General features: G+C 30.5%; 2 protein-coding genes across 2 annotated transcripts in view; one reads left to right on the plus strand and one right to left on the minus strand.

Annotated features, from left to right (window-relative positions):
• The window catches only part of LOC129913734 (transcription elongation factor S-II), a 409451-nt gene that overhangs the window by 317937 nt on the left and 66901 nt on the right, over window positions 1-24613 (plus strand). The gene's annotated exons all lie outside the window — the stretch shown is intronic.
• On the minus strand, window positions 1216-9507 carry LOC129913745 (uncharacterized). Its single transcript, XM_055992566.1, has 2 exons — window positions 8648-9507; window positions 1216-1954 (listed from the first exon to the last, which is right to left on the minus strand). Exons 1-2 carry the CDS (start codon window positions 9332-9334, stop codon window positions 1616-1618), a joined length of 1026 nt encoding a protein of 341 aa, XP_055848541.1. The 5' UTR covers window positions 9335-9507; the 3' UTR covers window positions 1216-1615.

Genomic DNA, 24613 nt, shown 5'->3' on the forward strand with positions numbered 1-24613 from the left:
CAGTGTGGGAAGTACCGTACTCTCAGTTTGAAATTTCGACATGATTGGCTTTAAAAAATTCTTACTTTTTTTGTAAGCATTGTAGAAATATGATTGAAGCGTCATATAAAAGGTGAAATAATAAGCTTTCAGATAATATAGAATTTATTTTAGGTCGTGATTTAAAAAAATGGACTTTAAGTTAATTAAAGAAAAGGAAGATTGATTTTCTTGCTTTTTTTTGATGAAAATTGATTGGGTTCAAAATATTCTAGCTCTTTTTGTAGATGTCATGCAGACATGGTTGATATGAATTTTGAGCTAAAAGAATACGCTTTCAGATGGTATAAGATTTATATTGAAAAATGGATTTAATTCTATTAGAAAAAATAAATGTTTAATTTTTTTCATTTTTTTCATGAAAAATGATTGTATTCAATAAATTATTTTTATACATTTTACGCATTGTAACAAAAAATATTAAACTTTTTAATGTTTTAATATTTTTTTTGTAAGCTTTATAAAAAAATTGATATAATGAGAAAAGAAACAAAAAAAGGTATTTTTTTTTTTAGCTTTTTCTTGTAAATTATGATAGGATTCAAAAAGCTCTACAAAACATATAGATATAAATAAAATATGTAAGACTTTAATCTTTAGATTAAGTACTTTACTATAAGATTTATAATCTTCTAAATTTTTTTAACAAGAAAGTTGACAAATAAATAATATTTTTTTTTTTTTTTATGTTTGTTACCTCATAACTTTGGACTTAGTAAACCAATTTTGATAATTCTTTTTGTATTGGAAAGCTGGTGGCTGCAATGTGGTCCCATTTCAATTTCGTTCAGTTATAGCCATAGGAACTATTAGAAAAACGATAAAACATGATCCATGGAAGTCGGTTTTGTTTTTTGATAAAAAAGATTATCTTACAACTTTATCACGTAAAATTACCGTCCGTAAATCGGACAAACCAACACATGTATTTCTTTTAATATTAAAAAAAAAATGCATTTCAAACAAAATTTTCTTGAAATGAAACATTATAAAAAAGGTAAACCAAACATATCTCCAAAGACTAGTTGCCGATATTTTGCAATTTTTCTTATTATTTTCGAAATTTCTCTTTTTTTACATCGCTGAGGTGATTTTCATATATCGATCGTGAATTCAAAATAGCAGCATTTGGAATCTTCAAAGTCTTCTACGTATCTCCAAACATACCAAAATAAAAAAAAAAACTCTCAAAAATTTTAAATTTACTGTGGTATATTTTTTTGTATATAAAATCGTTTTGCATAAACCTTTTTAACAAGCAATCTATGTCCCTCGTGACTTGACAGCTGAATATTTTTTTTTTTTTAGTACAAACTTATATCTATTTTGCTTTTATTCCTAAAAAACTAGCACTTTTCGAAATGAAAATTCCAAACTTGAATTGCATATATAGTACCAAAGGTAATTCTATGCTTGAACAAAAAAACTAAAATGTCCATTTCGATTCCCAAAAGCGATGCTTAGAAATACACACAGAGTGTATAGTTGTCCTGAGGTTCACGAGAAACTCGATTGTGGCACTTTTATCCTGTTTTATTTAATTTTTTTTTTTTTTTTGGGTCATGTTATTTCGGTTTTAGTCCTCATTATATACTTTATCTATTGATTCGAGAATAAATCGTAACGTGTGTCCAGCATGTGGAAGCCAACCAATCCAACCTGGTGCACTAGCAGTAGATTGGTCTTGTTGTCGGCTCCTAGAGACACCCTCTGGCATCGAGGACGATATTTGTTCACTATCTGCTGCCATTGATGGTGGCAGCGGTGCATCCATATCAACAAAATCGGAATCGTCGGATAGGGAACGTCCACCGCCGAGATAGTCGACATAGTCGTAGTCGCTTACCAAGGGATTAACTTTCGAGTAATAAATTGCCGCAAATGTTGAATAAATAATTAAAAGCGCTGTTCCAACCTGCAGTGTTCCATATAAGCGCCAAAAGGAGTAAAGGAATATATTTTGTCGTATGTGTGTGTTTTATATGTTGTAACCAGTAGAAGCACCAGAAGCAGCAGCAGTCCGTCCAAAAGTGTGCATTTTATAGCAATTCCAAAAGAGAACCAAAAAATATACAAAAAAAATGAAAATATTTAAAAAAAAAAATAAAGAATATACTCGTCGTATATGAATAAAAATGGAAAATTGTAGAATTTATGGCATTAAAATAAAGGATGTCACAGCACATTCCATATTAAGGATGCTATCAAATTTATGAGTGTAATAAAAATGATACAAAAAAAAAAAAAAACAGAATAGATGTCGTTCTCTGCACCCGTTTAGTTTAAAGTTTTTGTTCTTCTGGATGTTATTGTTGTTGTTGTACACTACTTACTCCTTTACCTGATTCTTGTTTTTTGGGCAAAAGGAATCGGAATGGAATTAGTATAGATCTAAAACAAAGCAATTGATGAATTGTTTTTCTTGGTCAAATTTTCAATTTTACAAATATTTTACTGCAATTATTTGTGTTGAAATAATTGAATTCAGAATTTAAATTTATCATTGGTGTTGGTAAAAAAAGGCTTCAGATAATTCAAATAATTTCAAGGAATTTTAACAAACTTGTAGATTAATTTATAGTTTTTTTTTTTTTTTTTTTTTGAATATCTTATTCCAACAAATTCCAACAGGAGTTTCCAAATAATTTTCCAATTAGACCAATTTACGTTACAAACTGAAAAGGCTTTTGTTTAACAGTTTTGATCAATAGCCAACAAACTTTGAACCAGGGTTGTAAAAAATCATTTTATTTTAAATGCATTTGCTCTACATTACTAAAAAATATTTATTGCAAATAAAAAAAAATTGCATTGAAAAAAAAAAATATTTATTGCAAATGAAAAAAATTTGCATTGAAAACAAAATTTTTGTAGCAAATAAAAATATTTTGCATTGAAAAAAAATGTTTATTGCAAATACAAAATTTTCTGCATTGAAAAAAAAAAATTCAGTGCAAAATGTGTGCATTAAATATTTTTTTTTAATACTCGTCGAATTTCTTACAATTTTAGCAATTTGACCATACATACACTTTTTCAACTATAATATTGAAGATAATATAAGGTCAACAAGTCAAAATTGTAAGAAATTTGACGAGTATTAAAAAAAAAAATATTTAATGCACATATTTTGCATTGATTCTTTTTTCAATGCAAAAAATTATTTTTTATTTGCAATAAAATTTTTTTTTTTTTTTATGAAAATATTTTTATTTGCAATAAAAATTTTTTCTTCAATGCAAATATTTTTCAGTTGCAATAATTTTTTTTTAATGCAAATATTTTTTTTTTTTTCAATGCAAATTTTTTTAATTACATGAATATTTTTTTTAATTTCAAATGCATTTTTTTTTTTTTTAATTTTTATTTTTACAACCCTTCTTTGAACTATAAATGGAGACTGTCATTGCTTAAATTTCCCTGTCCAAATACCCGAGGTGAAGTGAGTTTTGGAAGTTTTGGGATATGATATGAGTAATTGGCACCAATTTTTAATGAACTTTGCAAATAAGATGTTATTTTGACAGAGAGCAGATATCTTTTGACTCAAATCTCGAAAAAAAAAATCTTCCATAAAAAAATAATTTTTAAAAAATTTAATCCAAATCCTTCGAGTAAGACATAAAAAAAAAGTGAAATCCAAAAGTTTACTTAAGGTCTGATTGTTGAGTTATTTACAAAAATTAAAAATCTTTTTTTTTTTAAGATTTCCGAAAATACATTTTTAAAAGTTTGCTAAAAATACATCGAGTGAGAAAAAAAAAACGAACTGATAAAAAACTCACAAAAATAATGTTTTCCATTTTCATTACCCAACTCAATGTTTTTTTTTTTTTTTTAATATAAAACAGTCACAAGTCGTCTGACATGACATTTCAATAAATTGAATAAAATATTAATTTAATGCAGACAACAATCAACAAAAAAAATGCAAAACAAATATCCCAAACGCAATGACGACGACGCTCGACGTAGAGGACAACGACATAAGCAGAAAGTAAGCTTTCCAATTTTAAAACAGAAGTACTCATACGTACTATATATTTTTGTGTAGTTCCAATGGAACGTTATGCAAAAAAAAATGCATCAAATTGAAAAAAAAATTAATACAACAAAAAAAAACAAATTATAATACTGCACCGTGGAAAATTGATTCCACAAATTTTTCACTTGCCGTTCTATACCTATGGGAATTTAAAGGCCAGGCAATGTTTTTGAAAAAATAAAAACAAAATAAATAGCTATTTAACCAATAGCCAATAATTTTTGACGGAATCTTCTGAGCACTAAGAACCTAGCAAAAAGACCGTTGATTTGACATATGCCCGTTAACACTGTACAGTGAATGTTGAACTGTGAACAATGAAAAGTGAAGAATGAACAGTGAAAAGTGAATAGTGATCATAGAACAAAGAAAAGTGGATAGTAAAGAGTGAACATTGAACAGTGAATAGTGAACATTGACCGGTGAACAGTGAACAGTGAAAAGCGAACAGTGAACAGTGAATAGTGAATATTGAACAGGGAATAGTGAACAGTGGGGATGGCACAGATTTTGAAATGACTATAAGTTTAAAAGACAACTTTAGTCATTAATATGTACAAATATCGAAATATATAGATAGGATCTTATAAAAGCATGTACTAGCGACTTCAGTGGACACTTTGCACTTAATTTTTTTTTTATTTTAGTGCATTTGCATTTACGTGTTACTCCTGCCACTGTTCTTGTAGGTATGGTACCTTGGAATGTGTGTGCATTCGTCGGAATGTGTATGTTTCGGGAAGTGTGTTTGTGGATAACGCCGAGTTATGTTCTGATGCACACATCACACAAGAGGACACGAAAAATTTCCCTGATTTCCGATGAATTTTAACATTTCCCAAAACAAACAACAAAAAATATTCAAGAAAAATAATAAAAAAAAAAAAATAAAACAAATAAAATACGCGAATTGTGGAAAATGAAAACTTTCCGGGTACTGTTCCGGCCTTCCGGCTGACGAGATGGAGAGGAACAAATAAAAATTACGTTGGCATACGAAAGCAGGTGGGTAATTTTTTTTTTTTTTTTTGTTCTTCCTTCAACTGTGGGGTTTTTTTTTATAAATATTTTTTTTTATTATTTTGTGCTGAACAAACTGGAATCCAATTTGGGGTAAAATGAATTAATTGTAAGTTAATACTTTGAGTAATGCCCCATTGTTTGGAGTATTTATCTCAGAATTGAGAAGAGTGCGCGCGGAATATTGTGAAAAGTGGACTTGAGATGAGTTTTTTTTTTTTGTTTTGTTTGTTCGTTCTTTTTTTTTTTGTAATGAATGAAACAAAAAAAAAATAGGTTGAAATTCACAAGAGAGGCTGGTTAATTGGGGTCACGGGGATAGTGGATATAGTACCTAGGAAAACAGCCGTGGAATTATACCGCATACAGTATGGCTGCGTGAATCCTTTTTTTTTTTTTTGTTTTGTTTAATTCTTTTTTTCGTTAGTATTATAGAACCACACGGGCCAGAGTTCAGCTGATGTAAAACGCAAATAGTATAGCTTTACGTACCGGATACCAATTATTGTTCAATGGCCATTGTTTGGGAGGAAATTGGTTCAATTGGAGTTGGAAATGATGATGATGATGAAATGGATATAAAAATGTAGGAAAATTGGTCGAATACTCATGGAACAATATGGACATATGGACATTGATATAGCAAACAAAAAAAAATTGAATTCTTTAAAAAACAAGTTCAATGAACTACCTACTACTTTTACTAATAGTGATGGGTGTCTTTGTTGTAGAGGATGTGTTCAAGTTGATTGGTTTCATTTTGATTCTAGTGAAGATTACGTTTTTTTATGAAAAAGTATCATTTAGATTGAAGTGAAGAGTGAACAATGCACAGTGAACAGTGAACAGTCTGAACGGTGAATATTAATCATTGCACAGAAAAAGTGAACAGTGAGCAGTGAACAGCGAAGAGTGAATAGTGCACAGTGAACAATAAAAAAATGCACAGTTAGTTGTGAACATTGAGTAGTGAACATCAAATATTGAAGAGTGAATGGTGAACATCGAACAATGAACAATAAAAAATCAACAATAAATAATGAACAGTGAAAGTAAAATGTAAACAATGAACAGTGAACAGTGAACAGTGAATAGTAAGCAATGCACAAGGAAAAGTCAATAGTGACCATAAAAAAAGGACACTATAAAAAATTGATAAATTGGATAAAATTTAAAAAAGTGGACACAATGTACAAAATGCTTTAAATAGATGAATCAAATATAAATGAACTTGCAGTTTAGAGCACTTTTGTGTTTGTTTACTTGTAGATTTTAAAAGCTGACTCTATATAAATTTTTTATGTTGGTGAAGAACCAACATTTAGGGCTAAATTTTGTTAAATGAAAAATTTTTTTTTGGTATTTGACTTTTTGAGAAAAACTAAAAATGCAGTTTTACTGCAATTGCTTTAAATATTACGTCTGCAAAGTTTAATCAAAAAAGTTAGAGCCGTTTTCACGTTATTTTCAATAACTTGAAAAATTTGTATTGAAGGTACACTTTCTTTCAGAATTCTATAAAAATCATATATACTAATCTACGAAATCTACAACATGAACAAAATGTACGAAATATGAAAAGAGTACTTAATATACAAACTGTACCTACTTGATGTACTAAATACACAAAACGAACAAAATACACAAAATTGACAAAATGTACAAAATTTTAAAAATGCACAAAATGTACAAAAATACAAAAATATAAAAAAGTACAAAAAGTGTAAAAATTACAAAAAGTACAAAAAGTGTAAAAATTACAAGAAGTATAAAAAGTGCAAAAATTACAAGAAGTACAAAAAGTACAAAATGTAAAAAAAGTATAAAAATACCAAAAGTACAAAAAGTGTAAAAATTACAAAAAGTACAAAAATCAAAAAAGGACAAAGAGTACAAAATGTACAAAATTTTAAAAATGCACAAAATGTACAAAAATATAAAAAAGTACAAAAAGTGTAAAAATTACAAAAAGTATAAAAAGTGCAAAAATTACAAGAAGTACAAAAAGTGTAAAAATTACAAAAAGTACAAAATGTAAAAAAAGTACAAGAATACCAAAAGTATAAAAAGTACAAAAAGTGTAAAAATTACAAAAAGTACAAAAATCAAAAAAAGTACAAAATGTACAAAATTTTAAAAATGCACAAAATGTACAAAAATACAAAAAGTGTAAAAATTACAAAAATTACAAAAAGTACAAAATGTAAAAAAGTACAAAAATACCAAAAGTACAAAGAGTGTAAAAATTACAAAAAGTACAAAGAGTGTAAAAATTACAAAAAGTAAAAAAAGTACAAAATGTACAAAAAGTACAAAATGTACAAAATTTACAAAATGTACAAAATGTAAAAATTGTCCTAATTGAAAATTGTTCCAAACGTACAAAATGAAAATGCGCAAAATGGACAGAAAAAGGCAATGCTGCGTTTTTAATAAACTTAAAATATTCGTCAAAAATACCTTTGGAAACCTTTTTTGCTTCAGTTCTGAGAACTCTTTGACTGGCCTCTAAGGTTAATTCCTATAAATTTCGTCTAAAGGTAAAATTCCAACTCTTATGTAACAGAAATTGAATGAATGCAATGACCTACAAAGTCCTATAATCAACAAAACATTATACACTCTGTACTCTTTCGGGGCACAATATCTTTAAAACCCTCAAAACGACATGCAAATTGTTTTGGAAAATCCCTTCAACTTGATCGAATTTCGTTCGGGTTCAATTTGATGGAAAACTTATTTTATATATAGAAAGTCCGGAAATAATTACATCACAACTCGTTGGTCTTTACCAAAAACCAATTCCGGGTTACTCTTTACAATCTCTCTGTTTGCTCATATGTCTATGTTTGTTTATTGGTTTCAACACACAAATTCTTTGTTTTTTTTTCTCTCTCTCTCTATCTCATTCCCTCCCACTCTATCATTTTCTGTCATTCGTATTATATTGAATCTACTATACATATGCCATCCGTATACTAGGATTAAGGTAGTTTTGGTAATGATTTCTGGACATTAACTCTACGGTGGTGGACCAAAAGTAGCCATATATAGTCAGAGAATACGAGTGTAGCTTTCGAAAAAGCCCCGGCAAGCCAATTGGCTTTTCAATATTTCACGGAATTATTCATTAGATGCCAATGGACAGTATAGGATTCCCCATCGTCATCATCATCATCCAGCTAGTCAGTGTCCAGAAGCTAAAGTCTGAATCGGAACCAGAAGCTCAAGCGGAACCATATACCAATCGCCATCAAATGTGAAAGAGGATATTGTCTGGATTTGTATGAATGAATGTGTGTGTCCTTGTGTAAACATGAGAGAGGAGACAAACCTCATCTGCATGCGTTGTTTGAACTATTTTACATGCAAAGGGTCTTCATTTAAATGCAAGCGGATTACAAGTTCTGGATTTGCTGCAAACCAGAGACATACATTGGAAGATCTATAGAATACTTATATGAGTGTTATAGGAGTTTGTGGGATACAATCGGAATGTGTTAAGTTGTGGAGAAGAGATGAGTGAAAATCAGAGGATCTTACCTGAAATACAGCCCAGAATTTATAGGAACCCTCGGTTATTACAAAATCATAGTAACCTTTAAGGGGGTCACCCTTAATGTAGCGTCCTTCCGCAACTGCGGTCGAGGATGATGACGATGACGTAGCTCCGGATGCAGATGAATCTGATTCAGTAATTTGGGAGTTGTCATCATCATCATCGTCATCCTCGTTGTCGTATGTTGATTCCTTGTTGTCATTAACGGTAGTTTCTTTCAACCATGAACGACGTGAACGATATTCGTCCTTTTCCTGTGATGTATCCTGTTGCTCTTGTTGTTGTTGTTGTTGTTGGTCTTCCTCCACATTCGAAGGTGTAATTATTATTGGTGCCTTGGTAGTTCGCAGTCTTTTGGGGTTCATCTTGTTGTTTACCGATTCATGGTTTGCATGGTTTGCATGGTTTTGTGTTTGTGATTGGTTTTGGTGTGGGTTATTTTTACGATATCGGTCTTCGACTGTTTTCCAAGCCGAATTCATTGCTTGGAAAATGTCATAAAATGTTTTGGCTTTTTGAAAGAAACTCATGAAACTGCTTCCCGTTGATTCTTTTTCATCTTCTTCTTTTGGTTCTTGAGGCTGACGATATCGGTTGGGGCGTTGCTGTCCAATTCGATTGCGGTATCCAGGTCGTCTAAAAATAGAATTTAATTTGATTAATATATACATTTTTATGAGCAAATAAAAAGTTTCGTCTCCCAGGTATTGCTTTGAGCAGGTTGTAAAAGGAATAAAAAAATAAATTGAAGAGAACTCAAGTCTATTTATAGACGTTTGAGACTTCTCAAAGGCAACAATATTTCTAAAAACAGATTTTTCCTCCTAAAACTCTGCAACAAAATATAAGCTAAAAAATAAATTGAAACTTAAATTAAAGACCTCTTGACAAGACTTGTTCTTTTTTTTTTGTATTTTCGAGGACCCTCAAATTGGTATGGTGGTTGGTTTGGTTTTATTGAGCTGCGCTCCATTAAACGTTTCTGTCAATTCCCATTTCTATTATCGCACACCAAAAGTTTTGTTACATTTTATTCCTTGTTCTTTCTAGAGTGACATGACACAGGAATATATCACAGTACGAGTATTACGCAAACTGACATTCATTGCATATGCAACGGGGTTCTTTTTGTTGTATGTTTTTTTATTTCTCTTGAATTGTATGAGTTGATCCCTTTCAACTCATACAGTTGTTGCAGTAATGCTGCAACAAAACCAAAACTATTACTGTGTGTTTCTACAATTCTGACAGTACAGCAGGATGTTTATTGTAGTTGGGTGGGGGCATTCATACATATATTCATGTGTGACATATTGTGATGGTACGCGATGCTTAAAATAACATTTATTCCCTGTCCTGGATCGGGAACAAAAACATAGGAGAACGGGGCCAAAAATGTGTGACGCGACAATGAAGAAAATTTTAGGTTCACACAAAAGTATTTTTCTGCTATTAATCTCTTCAAACCTCACCTTATTCGGAGACTGAGTTTGTGAGTGTGTGTTTGTATCTTCATAGCTTATCATGTCTGTGGTAAGATGGTTTCGCTAAGGAGTTGAGTTGAGTATGTTATTCCCTTAGCAAATTATTTGTGCAAAAAAGCGGGAAATTTTCTCCATGAGAGATGAACTTTTTTTTTTGGGATAACACGGAAGAAGAAGGAGGTTGCCGTTTCGCGATAAAAACTCACACAGGCAATAAAAGGTTTTGTTACGCTCATTTAGGTCAGAAATAACATTGGGGGTTATGAAATTTTAAAGAAAATGTTAATAGTTCTTGAGAGTTTGGAAATGTTGGTTTGGTACATAAATACGCAACAAATTGAATGAATAATAATAATAATATTATTATGGTTGCTAAATTATTTGCAATCGAAATATTTTTTTTTTTTTTTTTCTTAAATATTTTGTAAATTTGTGATCAAGGTCTCGAAACAAGTTTTGGTTTGAAGATATGAGCTCACAATGAATAGGCTTATCCATTTATGTAAAAAATTACAAATCGATTTTTTTTTTAATTTTCGAGAAAAAATCAATATCCTAAAAATAATGGATTTTAAAAAAAAGTCCTCCAAATTAATCGAGTGATACATCAAAAGAAAGGCCTCTTTAAGCTCTATTCATAACTGGAAACCAAAAGATTCTTGCAGGTCTGGTTGCTGAATTATTTGCAATTGAAATTTTTGGACCCAACAAGTTTTAGGCCAAAGCTGTTACAAAATAGCTTAATTGTTATTCATCTTTCAACACAGTTACAATTATATCACCTTCCTACAATGGCACAACTTCCTGCTTGATCCACTAGCCAACTCAGCCAACTTTAAAAAAACATATAGATTCCTTAAAGTACGAAAGAAGCTTTGATCTTCAGAAAAATTAAGTAAACTTTATATTTTGTAAAGTTAATCAAATAATTTAATTTCGCAAAAATCATGAAAAACATTTATACTAACAAAATTGGACTTTCGGTAGTTATGTGCATAACTTTATCGTTTGTTAAAGTGTATTTTATAAACTTGATTTAGCTATGTCTTTGAAATTTTATCCAGACAATTGATTCTAGTGAAAAATTGAATTATTTCAGGGTCACTGTGGTGTATACGTAATTTTTTTTTAATTCTTACTATCTATGGCTGACAAATATAATTTAATTGATTTAGTAAGAATATTTGCTATTTATACAAAGAGTGATCATAATTTATTGATCGAAATTGTAAATGTTAAACTTGGAAATTTCATTTTCATACCATGTTAGCTTCAAGGTGAGCAACTTCAAACTAGGGCCATTTTGAAACCAGGGCATTGAAGGTAAGGCATTTTGTTTTGAATAAAATAAAAACTGTGAAACTTTTTTGTCTCGCAAATATTACTGCAACAAATTAAAAGTACATTTTAATACATTTTAGAAATTCATGAAGAGGAAACTGAATAAATTTCTCAGCTTTCGTTTGACCAAAGCTTATCGCTGAATTTTTCATTCCAAAATACAAATAATGTCAATATTCTTGTGGACGTAAGCAGAGTGTAGGTATACCTACTTTTAAAATGTTCAAATTATTTTCAAATTTTATCATTTAAAGTTTCTATAACTTCTTTATTTTCTGTGAATATACATAAACTGTGCAACCTAAAATACAGACGTCCCTTGTCCATTTTTAATGCAAATTTTCTTTCCGCTAAATTTTGGTGCTTTTTTCCCAAATTAAATGACATATTTTCCGTCCTTCTAAAACATAACCATTAGTGTCAGAAAATAAAATCCAATTTTTCGGAACTTAACACCCTTTAAAAAAAAAAAAAACCAAAATGAAGAACAAATAAAAAAAAATCATTAAAATTAAGTAGGCGGCAACTCTTGCTTCAGCAAACTAAAATACCCTATCTCTACTTCACCATCATATCTCTACACTTCGCTTGTTATGGTTGCGGAGTGAAAATAGCTTAAAACTCATTCACTTGGCAATTTTGCTTGATAATTTGATGAGATGCGATCATTGGTATCTATCTCGTCATCACTATAGCTTGTAGCTAGCTAGCTGCTGCTGCTGCTTCTGCTGCTACTCTACTATTTTGCTACTTTCACCGGAATAACGACAACGAGAACGACAACCATGATAATGATGATAATGGAAGGAATATGCAAAGATTCTTCTTCTTCCTTCTAACGGTTAAGAATGTATACTGTCTCTCTAGGGAATATAAAAGTACCTGTAATGTAGCCAACCTCATTAGCAAGTATATGCGTTGTTGTCGTGTCGAGTCGAGTCGTTGTCGTCGAAGGAACATCCAGCAGAAGCAGATTGACAGGCATGACGCACCTTAAATGTATACCTTTGGCGAATTTCCTTGCTAACTACAATCAAAATGTAAATTTTCCTTTGGTTTTTATGTATAATCTTCCTGTTTTTTTTTTTTTTTTTTTTTGTGTCTAGAGTGTTATGTCTGCTTTTGGGTTTCTTGCCTACTCTCCTCGCGCAAGATGGGATATTAGAGATAAGGAGAGGAAACCCAGAACTAGAACCAACACCACTAAGCAAAGAGGTCCTTGTGGTGCGTGTGTGCGGTTAGTGATGTGCACTATGAAAAGTAGTGTAAGCTCTTCTAGAAGCAGCTGCCAAAAAGGTGTATGTGTGCATGGCGAGTATATATATATTCTCATTTTGTGTTCGACCACATGTTTGTTATGCTTGAGAAAATGGATGGAGTTGGGACTTTTAGGAGCATCTTTCTTCTTCTAACTGACAAATGTTCCAAAGTCTATACCAACTGCAACACCATCGCAGAGTATGAATGAATGTTAACAGAAGTGGCATTCGCATTTGGTATAGGAGTATAAAGGAGTATATAGCGACGGGATGTAAGAAGGAAAAACATAACATTTGTGCATTTTCTCAAGAGTTAGAGTGTGGTTAGCTTTTTAAATGCATTAACAAAAGCAGAAAGGAAGGTTTGTTGCTCCGTCACTCTTGTGGGTTTTTAAAAAGGGAAAAATAAACGACGACGAAGGGAACAAAAATATATGGTTACTATAGAAATGTTAGGGAATTTAAGACTGAATTTGTACAATTTAAAATTTCCTTTAGGTCAAAGGGCTAGGTTCTTTATACATACCTAAAAAAAATCTAGATTGTTCCAAAGTGAAATTTTAATTAAAAAGGAAACAACTCTATTCTCCTATGATGTTTTACTTTTTCCTCAAAGAAACAATAAATCATAAAATGTTTGCTTTTGCTAGACCGCATATTGCAATATAGCTCTCTCACAAGAATGAAGAGTTTTCCCCTAATATTTATCATAGAAATTCTCGGAATTATGTATTCTTCTACCAGAGGAACACCTCTCTGCACCAAAAATAAGAGAGATAGAGTTGATACCATTTATTTCATTTTGTGATGTCATCATGAACATTAATTAATTTTCAGGTGCATTTTCATTTTCACACCCATTCTACAGAGTTCTTAGTATAACCTACATAGTTCAATAGTACCTATGAGGAACGGAAGAAAGGAGCTTTACATTTTACAATCTATGGAATGTTGAATGCAGACATTTTTTTTTTGGCATCATTTTTGTAAATTCGGGTTATAAATCGATACAAAATTTTTGTGTTTGCACATTTTGACAAAATTTGAATTTGAACTCAAAAGTTCTCAAAGACTTAAGATCTTAAATAGACCTTCTTTTGTGAAAATCTTAAATTTAATAATTATGTTTAGCCAAAGGTTTGGTATAAGCTTCAAAAAGGCAAGTAATTGTAGAAATTTTATTTGAATTTGCAATATCTGAGAGACCTTAGACAATATTATAAACCTTTAAATTAAAAATAACTGTAGGTAGCTGTCATATACCAATTTTGGAAACGTTTAATTTTCTCTAAAAAGGGCTCCTACGATTTTTATTATCTATCTTTTAATGAAAAAAGTTTTTATCAAAAATCATTAAATGTAAACTATCGAATAAAAACTATAAAACTATCGATAGTTGTAAAATATATTCATTCAGTCGATAGTTTTAAATCATTCATTCATTTAGTTACTATTTTCATTCGAATAGTTTTTTCATTAATAGTTTTTTTAAACGATAGTTTTTTCATTCGCATAGTTTCTTTATACGATAGTTTTTTCACTCGAATAGTTTTTTCATTCAAATAGTTTTTTTAAACGATAGTTTTTTCATTCGAATAGTTTTTTTAAACGATAGTTTTTTCAATAGATTTTATTCGATAGTTTATCCGATAGTTTTTATTCGATAGTTTATTCGATAGTTTTTATTCGAATGAATAAATGAATGAATTATTCGATAGTTAAAATCACTGAAATACTAACTATCGATAGTTCAAATCATTCGATAGTTCCCATCACTACTTATTAATGGTACTTCCCATAGAACCGTTTTTTTTTTTTTTTTAATTTCAAATTATATTCCAAATTACTAGTTCAATTTTAACGATTTTTTTTTTTGGCAAAAATAGTTTTATTTTTTAAATATAAATCAAAAACAAAATTTTGAAAAAAAATAATTTTTGGATTTAAACAAAATTTAATTTTTTTTTTGTTTTTGAAAAATCAAATTTTCTAAAATGTGTAATTGATTTTTTTTGAAATTTTGGTTTTATGTATTAAAAGTTTTTACAAAATGGCATTCCAAATTTATTTAAAAAATTTTTTTTTTTCAAAAAATTATTTATAAAAATTACTTTTTTAAAAATTGAAAATTGATTTTCTAAAAATGCATCTTTTTAAACTGGGTTTGTTGTGTATATTTTAAGAAGGAATTTTAAGTTTTTTTTTAAATGCATTTATCAAATTTGTATATAAAAAGTTGTTAGTTCAAAGAGCACGAATGCGACCCAGTTGTGCATTTTATTTTAATTGAAAAAATTGGAAAACTCTATTTATTTTCTAAAGTATAATAATGCCTGGTATTGATAGGAAAAGCCTGAGCTTTCAGCATCACTTAAAAGTGAAATCATACAAAATTCTCTACTGTGGCCACTACTATTTTAGTTGATACTGTATTAAGCTTTGATGACGTGAAATTGAAGAATTCGTAGAACTCTGCAATTATAGCTGAAATATGTACTCCCACAATTTTCCTCAAATGACAATAACAGTAAAGAAAAGCACGAGAAAATTGTAAATTAATTGAAGTATTAGAAAAGAACTTTTTGTATTTTCTCAAAATTGAAATGTCAAAATGGAACTATTTCTGGGACAAACATTTATTAAAAACAGTTTTTTACAATCCCTCCTTTTCAAAAACAAAACTTCTGAGAAGAAAATTATAATTCTCATTTTGTCAAAGCCACAAAAATCCAAAATTGACAAGTTACGAAAATAATTACAATTTCTCTTTAACACAACACAAGTATTTTATTTGTAACTCTATTAAAGTCAAATCCAGTTTTTTGTTTTTGTCAAATGTTAATATTGTATTTGAGAGAGAGTAACTCTCTTGGGATGGAAATCCCAAAAAACGTACAATTCATAGAATTTCAATAACTTACACAAACGAACACTTCTCATGAACTAATTCAAAACTCAATTCGTCTAAAAGACACTATCTATAGACTATGTACATATATAAAATGAATCCTATGAATATATTTAGAATACACACACACACACTAATACTCGTACAATATAACTCTTGAAAAGTAAAGTCTGCATATTAAAATCGACTTTCTGCCTCTTAATTATAACAAACTGTATCAAAGCCTTCATCCTTGCAAGTTCGAGTGAAGTAGATGTGTGTGTATATGAGTTTTCCAAATGCTTTTACCAATAATCTCAAATTACATGCCAATTAAAAGGCATTTCAAGCTTGGCACTTCTCAGGATAGTCGACATAGAAATAGTAGATTGGGAGATACAACACCCTGCCCTGATCTTCTCTGCCTTTTGCGGCAGCATCCCCTTACAAATATATCATTTATACAGATGCGGTGGAGGTGGTGGTGGTGATGGTGGTTGTGGTCGTGGTGTTGGTGGTATGCAATCAATTTTCATCCTTCTATAGTATCTATAATTTCTTCCTGCTATGCTGTGTGGGAGTGCATTATATTGTGTGTGCAGCAAGGAAACTGGAGATCCTCTGTGCCAGTCTTCTCGTAATCGAAATAAACAAAGCGTTAAGGCATACACAAGACTATGTTGCTGTGCTGCGTGTATATTTGTCATTTGGAAATTTGATACGAGAGTTGTGTGTCACACATCAATCGCACAAAAGCGCATATAAACAGTTCAGTTTGAAATTGATTTTCTATTCAACTGATATGTCTTCCATCTCTCCGAGGACGAAAAAAAATGGTATTGGAATAATTTATGTAAGGAGACATATCACCTTGACGAATCTCTTAGGGATGGAAGAAAAAGGTGTCTTCGACTAAGTTATTCATTTGCATGTAGTATCTAAGGGAAAATTTGAAGATTGGAAGAGGGTTGGCGGGAGCTTTGATAGAGTCAAATTATTTGAATTTATCCGATTTAAACAATTTTTGGTTTAAACATGTAAAGTCAAAAAGTAGAACTGGAACTAAATTTCGCGAAAATTTTGTGCAAAAAGGGGTTTTCTATTCATTTTCAAAAATAGAAATGGGTTATTTCCATAATTGTTACCAGTTAAAATTTAAAATTTCTTGTCAATTTCTAAATTTTGGGGAATTTTTTTTTTTCGAAATTTTGACATGGAATTTATTTTTGTAAGGTTATTTATTTTGACAGAAAAAAAAACAAGATGAAAGCAATTTTTTTTTTTAAATTGAACTTGAACTTGAATAATTTCAACAGAAATAAAACGGAAATAATTTTATAGAGCTTTTTTCACACTTTCGAAGAAGAAATTGAAGAAAAAAATATTTGTGCCTCCATTTTAGGGAGAAGTTAAATTAAAAATGTTTTTCTAGAGTGTCAACGATGGGTTCAATAGGACTTTTTCAAAAGTGTTGACAACTTCCACAGTTCCAATTTTTAAAAGTATTTTTTCGACACTTGGAATTTTTTCCTTAAACTTTGACTTAAAAGTTATTTAATAAGATTTTACCGAGAATTTGGAGAGAAAATTTTATTCGATGGATAAGAATCTTCGAAGTAATTTTTTAACTTTCTCGACGGAAACATTTTTTAGAAACCTTTTATTTTAAGATGCAATTGTAGGTCAATTCTGTTCTGAGAATAATGAAATTATAAATTTTTTAATTTCTTACAAAATTCATCCAATTTTTCGTCCCTCTCAATTCAATCTTTTTTTTTAGTATTTTAACACGTGTACCTTCAAAATTGAGAGTTAATACGAAAAACATTTATTTCATATCCAATTCACATGTTTTTTATATTTGAATGGTTTTTTGTTATCCTTAAAAAATCCTCTGAATTCATGTCAATTTTAAAACATATCTCAATACAAACCAAATGTTTATGTATTATTTTTATTTAAAAAAATATTAAAAAAAAAACAAAAATATTCACATCACGACCAAGTGTAACAAATCAATTGCCTTAAGGTGTGTTTATCTTGTCAGGAGACGCGCACCTCTGTCATTCAGAAATACAACAAACAAACGAAAAAAAAAAACACTCAAATTCACTCACTCAACTGCAAATAAAAATATAAAAATACAACACGTATTTTTACCTACCTTATACTTATACACACACACGCAACATAAATAAATCTTCAAGTCTATAAAAATGTTTTTATTTATTCATTAATAGGCAGCAGAGGATAATGCCAGGATTAAATGCTACGCATCCATTGAATTTCAATAAGCCGCACACGTTAAAAAGTAAAATAAATACCTTCAATACACTCACACACACACACAGAAACACAAACACGCAATATATAGAATTGTAAGTTCAAAAGTGTATAACGGTATTAAGTTAATAAAGCGAAAACGAAATGCCATAACAACAAAAGAAAATAAACTCAAATTCAAGCAAAAAGCCGATATAATTCAGGTTTTTTTTTTTTTTGATATCACTTTAAGGATAAACAGGATCAAGATGAATGGAGATGGAGAGACAGAGACAAGCCTTTTCTCTTGATATATTTTTTTGTTATATTTTCCACCCTTCTCAATCTTAGCCTGGTTCACACATGCCAATAAAGTTATTATTATTCTTCATTTACATTTGGTTGTTTACGTTGGAAAGATTTTTTTTTATTTAGGTGTAACACAGTGGAATAAGATACTTTGTAAATTTGGAAAGAAATCATGCATTTATGGATTTTTGTTGTAAATTATTTGTAAGTTCACTCATTCAGCTCATTTACCCACTCAATCATTTGGTTATTGATCACTTACTCACTCATTGTATAGTTCCAATGACTCATTTCATCACTCACTGTCTCAATTGTTTATATATTAAATCACTCACTCGGTCACTTACTCAATTTTTTAATACATTAATTTTTTCACTCATTCAATTACTCAAGTTTACACTCGTTGACATATTGAGTCGTTGACTAACTTACTAATTCCCAAGCTTACTCACTTATTCCACAAACTCACTCAATCGTTGAATAACTCACTCAATCATCTATTCAGTTAAATCATTTTCTCACTCATTCACTTCCTCAAACACACATTCACTCACTCTTGACACTCACTCAAAACACTCACTCATTTAAATTTTCGTTCCAATTGCTTATTATTTTAGTACACTACTATTCGCAGCAAACTTGATCATCTCCTTCACGAAAAAAAAGCGGTATTGCCATCATTCACACTCAACAACAAAAACAGGCCAAACAAAAAGAAAAAAAAAGAGATCACGGATGTTAAGGAGACTTTTTTTCCCTCTTCTATGAGAATGAAGGTGCTGAAAACTGTTGGCAGCAACAACCTTTTGTTGTTTTTGAGCAAAAAAATAAAATAAAAGAAAACAGCTTCACTTAACTGTCGGGAACACCATCATCGTCAATTCAGGATGCAAGGTAGTAGGCGGTAAGAACTCATCCACATGGCTACACGTACATTTTACCCAAATGATGCCAAGGATTACAAAAGAACACTGTGAAGGCACGTTTTTTTTTTGTTTCTTATATTTTTTTACGCTTCATCTTCAAGACCAGCCGACTATCGAGGCTATGGGAACATTTACCTTTTGTAAATTGGCTCGAAGAAAGATGAAAAAGATTCTTTTTACACACCACTCAATTGCAACACACCCACTCATAGTCACTAACATCACACTCTTGAAGGAGGGGGGGGGGGGAGTATGAGATTGAGTTTTCGGCCTGAGAAGAAATTGGTTTGGTTAATCGTGGCATTCTTCGCGCGTGATTTCAGCTTTCAGGCATCTCAACATCATCATGGGTAAAAAAGTTCTTTAACAAAGCTCGAAGGTAATTTTTTTTCTCTCTTTTTTTTTTTGTTGATGGTTGATGCTTTCGCACTTCTCTTATGGGGATATACGAGTGTATATATGAGGAAATCTCTTGATGGATCGATAAGGGCTTTCATCATCATTAAACGATAAAATAGGGAATTTAGTCTTACAATAATATTATTGTATTTTCATTGTATGTGTGTGTGTGTGTGTGTTTGTTTGTATTTTTGTTTCCGCAAAGTCAAGAGTGAAGAACAAATATTGAAGAAATAATATCAAGGGGTGCTAAAGTTCAAGGGTCTTTTAACCCATTTGTTGAGGAGTGCTGATTCGAAGGTTATTGTTGTTGTGTTGAGATAAAATTTTGTATTGTTGAATTAAATAGAAACAACAGTATCAATATTTTGATCGTTTCTTTGCTCAAGGCAATTCAATGGATAGTCAACGAATCAACTTAGAAATCTTGATAAGGATTAATTTATATTAATACATACATAAGTGAAAAAGTTTGGAAGAATTTGGGAAGACTGTACACAAAAGAAATAAAATTTCACTCAAAAATAAAAAAAAAACACTCAAAATATTTTATATAGTTGCAGGTGGCCATGGCACAGAGGAATAAGTAGATGACTTCAGAGCCAGACATCGTGGGTTCGAGCCCAACGGTCGGCTCAGAAGTTTTTTCTAAATCGCCAGCTTAACTGAAGCCACCTGTGCGATAAAATGAGACAATTTTCAACTATGTCTCCTCCTCTGTGCCACGTAGTTCTATGTTATATGTTCTTTCTTTGTGTCTATCTGTCCTTCTCTTTGTCATTGTCTGGTGTTGTCTCAGCCAAATGGCCTCAGTTGCCGCGCTGATAAGTGTCAGTAGTTCGTACATTCATGTACGAAGTACTATGTATATAATAATAATAATAATAATATTAATACATACATAAGTGAAAAAGTTTGGAAGAATTTGGGAAGACTGTACACAAAAGAAATAAAATTTCACTCAAAAATAAAAAAAAAAAACACTCAAAATATTTTATATAGTTTTCCCTTCCCAAAAGCACCAGGATCATTCATTAGCCTTTCATTGGCACAAATCTAATTTTCAGAAGAATGAGTGCATTTTTTTTACTCTCAAAGAATAGAATTTTGTGGTTTGAGTTTTATTAATTTTCACTTTTTATTTTCCAGCACAGAAATTAGACTTAAGAATTGAGATTTAATTTTTGAGTGAAACTCAAAATGAAATTCTCGAGTAAATCTTAAGGAAAGCTTCGATTACTCAGAACCAAATGAATATAGATACACATCAAATAAGCTTTACTGTGAATTACTTCTTACTATTCAAAATTACGTAGTTCAATTTGTATGAAATTTTGAATCATGTTTTCTTATAATTCACACTCATTTACAGATTGAGGCTACATTTTAATCTTCTGCTTTGCAGGCTGGTAAAGATTCTATAAAAGATAATTACCTATAAGTTGTCTCTCTGGTTTATTACATCCCAAAGGATGATATTTATAGTCACTCAAGTTAAGAAAAGTCTTAGGTATTTATTTACTTGGTGAAATATGAATAAAATATGGGAGAATTCAGAGTCGTCACTCAAGCTGAAATTTTTCAGCCACTTGTTGTGTAAAAAAAATAAAATGCACGACTGGGTCGAACGAACTTGCTCTTAGAGTTAAAGTTGCTTAAATTTTTAAGACTTTTTATATAGAAATTTGGAAAAATAAAATAAAATTCGTTTTTTTTAAAAATAAAATAAAATCTGAAATTAAATTGCCCTCCAAAACAAGTATGCAGTTTTGATTGATATATTAAGATGCATTTTTAGAAAAAAAAATTTAGAAATCGTTAGAGCCGTTTTTTAAAAAACAAATTTTTTATAAATAATTTTTTGGAAAAAAAGTTTTAAAATAAAATTGGTATGCCATTCTGTAGAAATCACTAATCAACATCTAAAAACAAAATTTAAAAAAAATTCAATGTAGCGTTTTCGAAAATTTGATTTTTCAAAAATTTTTTAAAAAATCCAAAAATTATTTTTTTCAAAATTTTATTTTTGGCTTATATTTAAATTATATAAATGCTTCTTCACAAAAAGTTTCGTTGAAATCGAATAAGCAGTTTCGGAGATAATCGGATTTGAAAAAAACGGTTCCATGGCAGGTACCGTCAATAATGATTTTCAAAACAAATTTTTTTTATTGAAAGATAGACCTTAGCTTAAAACTAACATTTGAGTTTTTTAAACAAAATCGTTAGAGCCGTTTTCGGGATATTTCAATTTTACTAAAATCGGTATATGACAAGTACCGTTATTTTTGGTCCAAAAAAATTAATTCCAAAAACCTCTCTGGAGAGTCGATAAATAACGCTACATACCAAGTTTGACATTAATCGGTCCATCCGTTTAGGTTGTAGCTCCTTATACAGACAGACTGACAGACTGACAGACTGACAGACTGACAGACTGACAGACTGACAGACTGACAGACTGACAGACTGACAGACTGACAGACTGACAGACTGACAGACTGACAGACTGACAGACTGACAGACTGACAGACTGACAGACTGACAGACTGACAGACTGACAGACTGACAGACTGACAGACTGACAGACTGACAGACTGACAGACTGACAGACTGACAGACTGACAGACTGACAGACTGACAGACTGACAGACTGACAGACTGACAGACTGACAGACTGACAGACTGACAGACTGACAGACTGACAGACTGACAGACTGACAGACTGACAGACTGACAGACTGACAGACTGACAGACTGACAGACTGACAGACTGACAGACTGACAGACTGACAGACTGACAGACTGACAGACTGACAGACTGACAGACAGGCGGACTTCCGGGAACCACTTTTTTGGCATTGTCTACCATCGTAGACAAGTTATCTCAACTTTTTTTTTTCTACGAATGCATAACTTGATATATAGTACCTATATCGCAAGTAAAAATTGTTTTAATATCAGTTTTTGATTACAAAATGAGCAAACCTAGAGTAAATGCTTGAGCATTCCTCCAAATTTTTCGAAATATATTTCAAATCATCGTATCTAGTTGAAGAAAGGATTTAATCGGCTTTTAATCCTTCTTCGTTCACCAATTCGTTTTTAATATTTTTTGTTTTAGTGTTTTTCATTTAATAAGAGAACATTTTTGTCATCCTCATTCTCATCACAGCCTTCTTTATTTTTTTTAGCTGTCATTTTTGTATACATTTTCATACACATACAAAGATAAGAATTATTCTATGAGTGTATTCTCAGTAACACATTACAGTTGATTCTATTCACTAACCTTTACTCTTTATAATATCTCCACTTCGTCTCCACTTTTAAGTAGATGCTTCAATGAATTGACAAGTAGTATAAGTTAAGGGTGTATGTATATCTCGCCTGCCTAATATCCAAAACCCACTCTTTTATAAATGCCAGTTGAGTGCCTCTAATCCTTCTTAGCATGCAAACATGAGGATTTATTAGCCTCAATTTATGACTTAAGTGCGTTTTGTGTCTCTGATAGTGGGGAGAGAGAGAGGGTGATCGGATGAGTGTGAAAAACCGTGAATATATTCAGTGCTAAAGAGTGGATACATTATAAGCGTGATGAGTGCAAAAACTATAGACAGAGAGACACGGAGTCCTTATTATAGTATACCATCATGGTACTGGTGCTGTTTGCTATATGTGCGGTGCGGTTTTCATTAATCCTTTTGAATTCGTTGATAATTATTATGCCTTCATGATAAGCTGCTGATGTATATACTACTTGTCGTATGCTGTGATGTTTGGCAGAAAAGCAAAATGGGATTATTTAGTGTGTATACGGAGTAAGTATGGTAGAAGTAAGCTTCTTATCTCATTGGGTTCATAATATTTATCAAAGAGGTTAACTTGGCTGCGTAGTGAAGAGATACTCATGGTTACAGATGAATAACAGACTGAGTTTTTTTTTTTTTTGTTTTTTTGTAATTTTTAATTCTCGTTTAATTTATGAGTAGATTGCTTGTAAATGAATGAGCTAAGCAAACTATTATAATATAAACTTATGTACATATTATGGAAAAAGTTAAAAAAAAGTTTCAATGAAGAGATAATGCATTTATATTCCATAGAATAGGGGAATTTGATAAAATTCTTTTTGATTAGTGAAATTATTTTTTTTCATTGTAATTTTTTGTAGAAAATCTGGTGAAAGAAAAATGCGAACTGTGACAGCATAATTATCATAATCATTTACCGCTATTGCCGTATTGATTTTTTTAATTTAATCTAAGATTTTTTTTTAAAAAACTTTGCTTAAATTTAATAAATTAATTGATGCCAAAAGATATTCTAGAAAATTAAAGGAAAAAATATATATAGGAGTGAGGGCATGGGCGTAGCTAAAGATTTTGTCTAGGGTGGGCCAGATGATATCGTCCACCTGAAGCCATGAATTTTTATTTTACTTTGCTCCCTACAATGGCAAATTATTCGCCAAGCTCTGTTGTTTTAAATAACTTAAAATTTGTCAAAAATAATGGTTGTGTGTGTAACTCAATTTTTTTGAAAAAAGGCGTTTTTTGATTAATGGTATCGTATTTTGTTAATATCATTCAATATAAAAAGGAATCAACTTCAATTACACAATATATCTTTGATAGTTACTGTTTTTTGTTTTTATATTGTGTGGTGTTAGGTATATGGAATTCCTTTTTTTAAAAGCTTGTTATCTCGAAATGCAATTGGATGGAGTTACAGCACTTTTATTTTGATAGACACACATGTTGAATTCATTCAAAATATATGACAGCGATTGGCTTTAAAAACTGACCCTACCAAGCTTTCAATTTTATTTTATTTGCTTTATATTTTTACTTAAGGTGCTCTTGAAACCTAAGCGGAAATGTAGGAAATTAAATTTTGGGCATTGGGTTAAGTTTAGAAATTTGAATGTCTGGTTAGTAAAAAAATTATCTTTGGCTTAATTTACCTGTGTGAATTTGAATAAATTTTTAACGTAGATATATTTTTTTTCTGCAAAACTAAAGAATTAATGATGTTAAATTTTATAAATATTAACATAAGCTTCCAACACACATTGTCC

This window comes from Episyrphus balteatus, chromosome 3, assembly GCF_945859705.1.
Source record: "Episyrphus balteatus chromosome 3, idEpiBalt1.1, whole genome shotgun sequence".
NCBI classification, from domain to species: domain Eukaryota; kingdom Metazoa; phylum Arthropoda; class Insecta; order Diptera; family Syrphidae; genus Episyrphus; species Episyrphus balteatus.